Source organism: Rhopalosiphum maidis, chromosome 1 (assembly GCF_003676215.2).
Source record: "Rhopalosiphum maidis isolate BTI-1 chromosome 1, ASM367621v3, whole genome shotgun sequence".
Taxonomy (NCBI): domain Eukaryota; kingdom Metazoa; phylum Arthropoda; class Insecta; order Hemiptera; family Aphididae; genus Rhopalosiphum; species Rhopalosiphum maidis.
This window is the reverse complement of record NC_040877.1, coordinates 80,818,021-80,830,134: the sequence shown is the minus strand read 5'-3', so window position 1 is coordinate 80,830,134 and position 12,114 is coordinate 80,818,021. Positions and strand designations below refer to the sequence as shown.

Sequence of the window (12,114 nt, the reverse complement as noted above, 5' to 3'; positions counted from 1 at the left end):
CTCACGAAACGTGCTACATTGCACCCTCCCTGAAGTTTCCGTGTGTTGAGTATATCTTATAAGTATATAACAAACAACAGTACTTTAATATGTAGTATGTAGGTACTAGGTACTATATTATTCACAATTTAGATTACGATCCATGTATTGTTATAAATTATAATTATTACAATGGACATCGTTTTATACGTAATACACATGATGTATATAGTGGGTCTACTGTATACAGTATAAATAAAATTTAAATATAAGATATAACTAAGTAGGACTGCAGCAAAATATACACAAATATCAGGGTAGATATCTACTATCTTTTGTGCAGGATGTATAAGGTACCATATAACCATGGCATGATTAACAAATCTATTATGTATCTATTTATTTATTTTTTATAAAATATGAGTTTATACCTTTTTGGGTAAATTTAAAATTTTGGTGAAGGTTAATGATTTAATGTTTTTTAAGAATAAGTTTCTATAATTCGATAAAAGATATAAAACGTAATCACTATTTGCTGAATATTCACAATTCACTTAACGACAAAGAATAATGCAGTTTGTGTCGGCCATAAGTGTAAATCTCTTTTATGTTTTCAACGTGACACATAAATAAAACATTAATGAAATTCAACCTTGCTTTTGCAAATAGTTACGATTTACAAACATTCTATTTCTATGTATACGAACCTGAACTATAAATATCTTTAATTGGATTTGATGACAATGGGTAGCAAAACAATCATTGTTGCCTGCAATCGGTTTATTTTTAAAAACAATAAAAAATTGTTTTTTTTCAATAAAAAATGGATTTCATAAAGTTATTTAAAAGTAAATACATTATTTTAGTACTATTGTAACAAATAAAAATTTATTATCAATACACAAGAGTGTACAGTGGCATGTTCAAGAATATCAAGTTCAGTATAGTTTTTTAAATTGCAAAGTGAGTGAGTGTTGTCTTCGGCTCTTCGCCATCTATCTCTAAGGTTTTCTGGAAACTAATAAAGTAATAATAATCAAACTAACAGATTAAAATAATTTATAGGTACTAAAAAATGTCAATATTACAAGGTGATTATTGTATAGGTAGATACTTATTTTATTATAAAGTTTTTGACATAATTTAAAATCATTTGGGTGAAACGGGCCGTGCCCGTTTGTACACACCCATACAGAAGTGGATGTATGCCATATCTATTTTGTTCATACCAACAAATTATACATTATGAATTATTTTTATCATTATAATTTTTTTTTCTGTATTAATACATTTTTAATTTTATATTCTTAGAATATTTTTTTTTGAATTTCGACGTACCTATATATTTCTAATTATTAATAAGTAGCTAATTATATGAAAATTAGTGTATTTATTAAATTTTCATTCAAGTAGAACCGATTTTCGGCAAGTAAACTATTTTAAGATTTAAAAAATAAAAAAATAAAATTCTTAAAGGATACAATTTATTTATATTTAATTTTGATTTTATTCATAAGGTTTGCCGGATTCAGGTTTCTCTCATCCCTGAGTAGGATATTTTCTATTTTGAAGTTTTGTAATACTTGCATACCTACCGACTACTATAATATCTTGTAGTATTTCTGTCTTATATAAGTCGTCCGTTGGACGCCAGAAAGTTACTGGTGTTTGGTAAAGTGGTACCTGTTTATATTACTTTTATTAAAGATAATCGGTTAATTATGTATTGTATATTAAAATTAATAATGTGATCAATGATATTGTTGTTTTACTGGTAGACATCAGCTATACTAAGTATTCATAATATTTTTTTTGAAGCGTTAACATTAATGTTATTGAACAAACACAGTTCAGTTAATGTTCTTGGTTACTACGAGTATGTGTATTGTAGTTGTGTAATAGGTATTACATAAATATTTCAAATTGTGTTTCTCGAGTTAATTATTGTTATGGTTTCGACGTTCGTGTACAATGGATTCTGATTCATTGGATTGGATATGGGGGGATTTTAATAATTCATCTAATTTGGCCGAGTTGATTGAAGAAGACGAAGACGATAACTACGCATTGTTTGATAGTAATAATGACGATCAGTTAGACACTAGCTCCGATTCGAGTCTTAATAACGATTGCTCGTTGTTAATTGGAGATAAGAGAACAGCACAAGAACTTAATGAAATTGTCAATGATATCAAGAATCAATATAACAAAACGTTGTCCGAATTAGATTTGACGACTGATGGCAAACTTGAAGATGACAATCACAAAGTTGTCGATAAATTTTACACAGATGCTTTAGAAACAGTCAAAACTAAATTGATGGATGTCGAAATAGAATGGTCGGATACATTGTATCAATATACTGTAAACGAGTAAGTGTCACTGCTACTATAATAATTGTTATTATTTGAATATTATGTACAAAAAAAGTTACCTATCTTTAATCATAGCTTACACAATAAATATTACATTTAGTGTTTTTTTTTTTCAAATTACTGATGACTTATCTCTTATTAATTATTATAGTAGTGTAGGAAAGTTTTATTATTTATTTCAGCGTTGAAGTTATTTGAGTATAATTTTGCATCATGAGTTATGGTTATTGGTTGGTAATAAACTAATAACTAATAGGTAATAGTATAACTGTATAAATGTAGCCGTCAACCGTGTAAGGTATGTAAGCTGTTGCATTTATTGAAAATTTAGCAAAAACAGTGTACAACAACCAGTTTCATAATTGTATTAATGTTTATAGGAAAAATATATCAGAATCTTACACAAAAATTACAAGTATTGAAAAACTGATAAATTTGTACGCCGGCAATTTTGTTGAACAGCTTAAAATAAAATATCCAAATAGAAGACCGTTGGTTTTAGTACTCCTAAATGAATGCGGTGTACAGGTATGCTAATAAGGTTAAGAAATGAGAAAATGTTTCGTTATTAAGTAAAGTTAAAGATGGAATTTATATTTATAACCGCATAAACCTAATATTGCCACAGTGAGTAGGTAATGTCGTAGTGACGGAAATATGAAGTACATGGTACATTTGTAGTTTGTACGTATCTATCCGTGAACATTAATTATATGATTGTTTATATTCATATATAAGACATAAGTGGATACACAATGATAGTTCTATACTTATTATGTTCCATATAATTGTTCGTTATATTTTGTGCATTAAATATATTTATTTATTAACACTATATAAATATATGTAATTATCGTAGTTTCTTCATTGGCAATATTTTTTATATTATACGTATAAATTATGAGTTTCTTTTAAATTTGTTTTTATTGCATTAATTTATTATTTGATAGATTTTAAAATTTTAAATGAATTATTATATTATTTATAATAATTTATTTATTTTAATAAATTATTGATTGTGCAGTAAAAAAATAAAAAATTATAAACCGCAATATATTATTGTACAAACGTAAATAAGGAAAAGTTACAGCATATTATATCATATATCATGTATTATATTTTACGTTTTTAGAAATGTGTTTGCACTACAATCAAGCCATCTCGATTAGTTTACCCTAATCTGAAAGATTGGACCAGTTACAGCGAATTTGTTGCTAAACATATAACATATATCAAGTTAGAAGAACCTGTGGCTGTGGTATGATATTAAATACTTATGTAATATTATAAATAAGTACTAAATAATATCTAAATAATTTTTTTTTATTAAAAATTTATTCAAATTCAATGTTTTTTAATATATGCTGCATAATATATTGTTTTTAAAACAAAAATAAAATTAGAATTCTTAATTTGCAGTTTTTGTTTTGTTCTAACATTATTATAATACTATTCTCAATTTTATTTCAAATTTTATTAAATAAGATTATTGTTAAAATTATATTTTAATATTGTACAGTATTATATTATATTATTTTTATTTGTTGGCTAAAAAGCATCAACTGACAACTGCTGAAATAAAATGATAAAATTAAGCTAACACAGAAAACCAAAACTCATAAAACTTGAGTGCGGATTTGCATGTATGCATTTGCATATTTATTCTGGTTGATCGTATTATATGCTAAGTGAGCACAAAATTTGTTTCATGACAAAACGATTTAAAAAATGAAACTTTTTTTAGTGAATTTTTTTTTGCATATTTTGACATTTTTCTATTTTAAGGGATTATTTTACAATTTTAATTGCATATTTCATCGTTAAGTACATATTTCGATGTATTTTTCATTTTTTTAGACATTTTTGAAATATATACTATTGTTTATTATAATATAAGAAAAAAGTATTATATTTTTATAATTTCGATTAATATCAAAATAAATGAATAGGTATATGTCTAAGTATAAATGGTTTGATCCTAGATCGATAATTTGGGAAATAAAATGTGTATACTAAAATGATAAAAGTGACGAAAAAAATGAAGAAAAGTAGATATTAAGTATCTATAGTAGAATTCTGTTTTTTTAAATATTGTATTTAATTAAATGTTCAAAAAATAAATTTTTAACGCGTATTTTAACATTTTAGTGCATATATTTATGCATATTTAAGATTTTTTATCGCATATTTGGTTGGTTTTTAATGCATATAAGTCCACGCTCTAGAAATGACGAATATCTTATACTCCTGATTAATATAACGTATACATTTTCAGCCTAACAAAATCATGTCTCCTACAACAACATTAGAGATGCAAACTGCTAACTGTTTTGAAATGGCGATATTGTTAGTTTCTTTTTTAATTGGTTGTGAATGCAATGCTTTTGTTGTGTACGGTTATGCCACAGAAATGGTGTGCAATAATGATTTAAGAAAAGTCAAATTAGACAGGGGAGAATATGTAAGGAGGTATTATAATTTATAATATTTAATACAAAATTAATTTTTGTATAAATATTAATAGTTAAAAGATGAATACAAGTCCGATTCCGAAGATATTACGGAAGATTTTGAAGATTCGTATTCTTTAAAACCTAACAATGATTTGTGTAGTGAATATGTTAAGTTTCTAATAGAAGAAGAAAAAAAAAAACGATGGTTAAAGATGAAGTAAAAGAGGTATTATATGAATATTATATTTGAAAAAATGTATGCTTATTTTTTATTTATTTTAATTATATATTTTGATAAACACTAAATATTAGATCGACTTTAATTATTCTTCTGATCCGTTATTTGGGAGACGAGTGCATGCTTGGGTCTTGATTATGCCATTGAAAAATAAGGGCGAAAATATAAATGAATTTCCATATTTTATTGAACCTAGTACGGGCGAACGAAAAGAAATTTCTAACGAGAATTACATAGGAATAGAAGCGATTTGGAATAATAAAAATTATTGGGTTAATTTACAGTCATTGGACGGAGGTTGTATGGTGTGTATTAATGATTATTTAAGATTAAAATATTTATTAACTTAAAACTTATTTGTAATTTATATAGCAGTATGATTTTACTCTGACAAATTCAAAGTATTGGGAACATTTTTTACCAGATAAACATCAAAGTTTACGAGGGATGACATTAGATTTAAAACACAATGAAAATATGACATTCAAACATCTTGTGATGCCTAATTCGTGGGTTAACGTTTTACAAGTTCCTAGGAACAGTACGAATTTGGTTATTAAAAATCCTAAATTATTTTTTTAATTAAAACGTGTACTTTTTAGAATATCTTATGTTATATCCAAGTGGTAAAAAAGTTGTGACCTATATGAATGCGATCAAAGAGTTTTATTCTGATTACATCATGCCTGATGGATTGATTGAAAAAACTACATTCTTTTCTGATACCGAGTACGTTAATAAAATATTTGTAACGGAAATATACAAAAATAGAATAGATAAGTTAATCAGAGTTGAGACAAAATATACCATTAATGAAAATGAAACCATAGAATATTTTATAAGCGGCCGGGATGACTTTTTAAGAAGTAAATATTATTTTAAGGATATGAATAATATAACTTTTTGTATATTTTTATTGATTTTATAGCACATATGTTTTATGGTGATTGTAACAATATACACACCAAACGATTTGTTACGTTTTATAATTTGAGACTTGATTCAATGGCTGAATTAAAAATCGATGAAAACAGTTTCATAACTACGTTTAATAATAGGTCAGTGTATATGTTCTATAGTTTTAAAATAGTAAATTGTACCTTTAAGTATTTAAACGAAGAATAATATTTTGTATATACGTTAGATAACAATATTTTTTTTTGTTAGGTTACAACTGTAATACAGTTGAACTGTTACAAATTTATAACTTAATATGTTATACTTTCTGTTTTTATAGAATGTTTTTATCCATCTTGGTATTTTAAATTAATGTAATTAATTAATATTTTTTAGATCAGATTTATTATATTGGCGCAAGTGTATATTTCAACAAACAGACAAAAATAATAGTCAACATTTAAACATCAAAAGGAAATCTATGGTAAATACTGATTATATTTTATATTACAAATACTATTACATAGATACATTATTTCTTAGAATATAAAAATAAAAATATAGTTTAAAATCGATTGAATTGCATGTTATATTTTTATTTTTATGTGTATCTCAAACTTCAAAGGCCTAATATAATATAACAGCTAGAGGCGGCTCTTCGAATCTTTTTAATGAAGTGGTCGAAAAACCACGATTTTTTAAACTGAAAACATAAAAAAACTCTTAGGTATATTTACCAAACATTTATTAAGTTTTTGAAAAAAAAATTTAATAATAATATAAATGTACATATGTCTATTTATATAATTGTTTTGTGTATTTATCAATTTGAATTACATTTTAAATGGTCTTAATACCTAAAAATGATGTATTATAATATTTAAGCAAATAATGTTTAAATAATTTTATTGTTGATAACTTATGAAAATCCAAAATAGAAGTTTAAATTGATTTATTTTAATATTCAATAAAAATATAAAACTAATTAATCAATTTTTAGTGTGCTGATATTGTTTATATCTTTAGACTAAATAAGAATTTGATATTGTGTAATGTGTTGTTTATACATTGTATTATAGAGTATTGTTGAAAAATATTTAAGAGATAAATCAAAACATAAAGATCGAGATATTGCAACTATAAGTTTTAATCTTGAATCTAATAGTATTTACGTTCAATATCAATATGGCGAAGGACAGATAACTCAATCAAGTAGATTATTTCAAAAGCCTACTTCTATAAGAAAAGAAGATTTTGATCCTAAATCTGTTATTGAAGATATTGTTTATCCATATGAGGGACATCTGAAAACCCACGAAGCGTATATTATGTTACGAGATTTGATTGAAGCCGAAAAAGAAGCTTTACATAATGTATCAAAACTAGAGGATGATATTATACAAATGATAGGGACTCGAAGTCGAGAACGATCAGAGTTTAAGTTAAAGATGGATTCATTGGATTGGGATAGAAATCATGGGATCAGAAAATTACTCCAAAACGAAGTAATTTTATATTTATATAAATTAACTTGTATAGATACGTGAAAAGTAAAAAAAAATATTTGTTTTTAGAATGATAAAAAGCTTGCTCTTTCTAAACGAGATAAAAAAACAACACTAATAACTAATAACTCTTTGTCATATTATGTAATTATTAAAAAACATTTTACACAAGATAACAATGCTTTAAATGTTCGTGAAAAAATCATACAACATTTTAGACAAAATACAAAAAAACGGTTTATACGAACTAAAGAGTTATTTATAAAAGTATGATTGAGTATTTGAGTGAAAAACTTTAAATAATTTACTTGTGTGCTTTTTACAGAAACAATTCAAGTTACAATCCATGATGAAGGCACTAGAAACCGACTATTTCAAAGAGGTTGAACTCAAAAATAAAACGTTAATATTGTGTTCGTTGTTGAAAAACGAACTTAACACATTGATGTTGAAAATGGAAAGATACAATGAAACTCGTATTGAGAGATACAATAATTTGGTATCATACTTAAATAGTTATCCTGATTTTAAAACTTTGTTACCTTTAAAATTTGTATAATTAAATTACAAATTATGTATAATTTGTAATTTTTAGAATACATTTGAAAAAATATCAATTAAATAATATTTTTATTACAGCTGATACATTTACGAATTAGGTAGATATATAATATTTATTACCTATTTATTACATTGAGCTTAGGTCAGTTGTTTAGAGTTTTCAATATTTTTAGAAATATGATCAATATCAACATCCACCAGTGGGTCGCAATCCACAGTTTGAAAAATGTATGGTTATATAGTTAATAGAGTATAGTACTATAGTGTATAAGGTGCTGCTTGTTTAAAAATAACAATATATTAACTTGGGATACCTCATGTGTTCTGGAATGACAATACCATGTGTGTTACGTAGTGTAGGAGTTATGAACGATTTATTATGAGAGCCTTTTAGACAGTTTTATATTTTTTATCTTATAATTATTAATATTTGACATAAAAATGTATAAATTACTAAATATTGGTGATCAAAAACATTTTTTCGGTTAGTTTTTTCAAAAACATCTCTATGTTGGATTCGTTTGTAACGACTCGATCAGGAATTCGTACATAATAATAATTGTATACATAATACGCTCATCGGTTTTACAGCGTGTCTGTTTAATAGATTAGTGCAATATCCATAATTCGCTAAAGTGGCATTTTATCAATACTTAATAATTATTACTAAAAAAATTTCTTTACTGAAAAATATTTTTTTTCTTCCAAAAACCGTTATTTTGTAACAACTTAAAATTAGGCAAAAAATATTTTTTTAAAACGTTATTGGTTATTGAAATAGTGAGTGTTTTACGTTAAATGGATCATTTTGTATTTATATCACAAACCTATTCACATCATTTACGGTAGGTCCGTGATGTAAATAATAGTAAATAATATAATAATAATAAATAATACTTGTATACAAGTAAATAATATTATATAAGATATACTAATAGATATATAATATAATTGTATTAAATTTAAAATATATTGATAGAGCACTATTTGTTTTCTCTCTCTGACCCGTATGTAACTTTGCGTTAAACAGATTAAATTTTGTTGTATTAGATTTAATAAATTAAGGTTAGAACGTATAATGATTACATTACCTTAAGTTTAATTCACTTTAATATTAAAGTTAACAACACCAAGTTGATAATCAGAAAATGAAAACAAATGTGGTGTTTAGACATCACTTTAATGCAACTACACATAAATAAGAAATTGAATTTTGTTGACAAAAGCTAATTTTCCAAACTACTGGATTCGGAGAAAGTCATATTAGTCGAAATTATCCACAAAGGGAAGTAGGTATGTACACTGATACTAACGGGTGACTGCCGATTGAATTTAATATTCACTACTCTAAACGAAATACACCAAACGCCATATTTTATAATAATTGTTTATTTTTTCCTGCCAAAGTCTAGTATATATAATACAGAGAACATTTTGATAACATTTGAAAAATACAACTTTAATATTTTTAATGTATTTTGTAAATAAATAGGGATTGACATAAATAAAAACATTATATAAAACTGAAAATACACAAAAACAAAGATGGCAAAACAATGTATTTATATTTTATATACTAAAATAAAATGTTTTAATATTTCTAAAGAAAACGTATAAATTAATTATAGTAACAATTTATTTATTAAAATGAGAAAAATCTGATACGCGGAGAACGATTAGCGGTTGGTGATATTAATTATTTAACTGAAAACATGTTGTCGGTATTAATAGTACCTACCAATAAAAATATATTTTAAATATTTGCAAAACTGAATACTTAAACACAGAAGTTGTAAAAATACATCTATTTTTTTAAAGACATTTCTGCACAAAAATGAAGAAATATGTATTTTTTTAAATTTGACGAAATATATATTATAAATTTCCTAATTCTAAACTTGTCATGGTATACACATTTATATTACAGATTTTAAAATTTCCAATCTGTATTTATAAGTATCATAAATTATTGAATAACACAGTAACTGACTGAGAATATGAAAAATTATACTTCAAGGATAACCCCGTACAGAGTACACACTGTATATGTTTATTACAATTAAATCACGTAGTATGTACCAATTCTTTTAAAATGTAAACAATAAAAATGAAATGTATTTCCGCTAGGGTTAATTATCAACTATATATGGGGTAAATGGGTAATATACATCTTATCCTGACAAGGGTGAGACTGTTACTATGGAAACTATCAACAAAACAAACCTCAATAGTATTTTGGCGTTAAATATTATACAAAGAGTCAACACAAATATTGAATCATGTCGTTGCACGTAGTTTATAGTAGATCATTTGGAATCAAGTACAAAGCTTCTGTTTGTTCTAAAGCATTTATTTTATATGTCGTTATAACGTTATTAACTTTTATTTTGCCATTGTTATTTTGCTATCGAAGCAGTGGTAGATTGAATAATATTTTTGTCTAACTATTGCAAGAGGATATTATTTTGTGATACTTTTTTCAGGACTATGGATTAAATACGAGAAATACAGAGAACAGCCTATGGTACAATTTAAGTTGCAGTATTTGTTATACGCTGAAACGTCTGATCCCACGTCTCCGTTGATTTGCGGGAATTTTCCGCGGACATTAAAAACTACGGGGTTTTGTTCTACCATCAAGGTATGCTTATTGTAATATTTTATATATCTTTCAACCATAACATTATCTACTTAAATTACAAACAACATTTCGTTAGGTTATAGAAGAAGACATTAACATTGATGGGAAAAAAGAATTTTTGGATTTAGAGTTATATTTGACTATGAATGAAACATTAGATGTACATTCTATAACTTTATTGTTAATATTTGATTTCAAAATACAAGTAATTATAAATTTAATGTTGACACATTGTTTTTAAATTTATAATTCTGACGAGTAATGACTTACCTATTATATTCTCAAAAGGATTTGTGTTTACTTGAAATGGAATCCATGGCAGTTATTACTTATAGTTCTGGATTGCCAGGCGGTAGACTGGACGTATTTGGCGATTTAAATTTGATACAAAAAACACCCTTAGTATGCACATCGAGGAAACCTATTCGTATGAACAGACCTATATTGTTATTTGGATCTCCTGACTGGCTGGTTAACATATACGAAGAATACTCAAAACGAATTCGTAAGTTAATTTAATTTAATAATTATATCATAAGATTTAATATATACATGTACATATTAATTCATTATATTTTTAGTTTCCACTAAATTGGATAACGTTTTAGTAAAGTGGACAAGAGGTCGACCTTATAAACAGCCATTTTTGATTAAAACTAAAATAAACTATGACTCAGTAGAAATTTTATACAAACCGAAGTTTTGGCAAGTAATGAAGTGGGCATGGATACAATATTTTTCAATACTTGTGTTATCAGTATTTATATTTAAAAAAGTTAAGCGATTTTTATTTACTAATCATATAGTTACTACAAAAATAGAACGTTCAACTTAGAATAATGTTTTTAACCGTTATATTACCTATTATTTTAATTATTTTTATAAAACGATTGTAAAATTATATTTTTTTCTTATTATAATTTAGTATAATAATTGACTACTAGTTTTTAATTTATAACCTGCTTTATGTATAATTTAAAGTTAAAACCACGTATTAATGTATACTGTTTACAAGCTTTAGTTAGCGGTTCCCAAACTTTTTTTATTCATGTTACCCTAAAAATAAAAATTTGTCCCATAGAATCAATAACTTAAATGAAATAGTTAAAAGCTTTTTTGTTTCATATTTTTTTTATAATGACCAAATATAATAGTGAAAAACTGAAAAAAATAAATTAAAATTGATATATAAATATAGAGTGTAAACGGTACATGGTATGATGAGTTTAGCTAATATAAGTAATAAGTAGTAATATAAAATGAACAGTAAATTGTATATTGTGATTCATATACATAACATTTATTATTAGGTTATTCGAGATAATGTGTGTAAATTAAACAAAGTAATATAGGAAAAAATGTTAAAATTATAAAAATAATTTTAGTTACGTCTCCTATATCGGGAATTTTGATTATGACGTAGACATCATGCTCATTATTTATGGATCGGGCCGTGTCAACTTTT

General features: G+C 25.2%; 2 protein-coding genes across 3 annotated transcripts; both read left to right on the top strand.

Annotated features, from left to right (window-relative positions):
* Positions 1-1,950: 1,950 nt before the first annotated feature.
* On the top strand, positions 1,951-8,006 carry LOC113557465 (dynein regulatory complex subunit 7-like). The gene is given in 14 exon segments (XM_026963004.1): positions 1,951-2,351; positions 2,735-2,882; positions 3,487-3,612; positions 4,630-4,815; positions 4,879-4,999; positions 5,002-5,033; positions 5,120-5,350; positions 5,418-5,586; positions 5,648-5,911; positions 5,974-6,103; positions 6,339-6,426; positions 7,022-7,447; positions 7,517-7,714; positions 7,773-8,006. Coding segments are annotated over 14 exon segments (2,754 nt in total).
* LOC113557466 (transmembrane protein 231-like) lies at positions 7,897-11,498 on the top strand. Of its 2 annotated transcripts, none has more exons than XM_026963006.1 (5): positions 7,897-7,946; positions 10,492-10,649; positions 10,726-10,854; positions 10,938-11,154; positions 11,231-11,498. In XM_026963006.1, the coding sequence occupies exons 2-5, from the start codon at positions 10,530-10,532 to the stop codon at positions 11,482-11,484; spliced, it is 720 nt and encodes a 239-aa protein (XP_026818807.1). In that variant the 5' UTR covers positions 7,897-7,946; positions 10,492-10,529; the 3' UTR covers positions 11,485-11,498. The 2 variants fall into 2 exon arrangements, with proteins under 2 accessions (XP_026818807.1, XP_026818806.1); XM_026963005.1 differs by lacking the exon at positions 7,897-7,946 and adding an exon at positions 10,176-10,426.
* Positions 11,499-12,114: the final 616 nt, after the last annotated feature.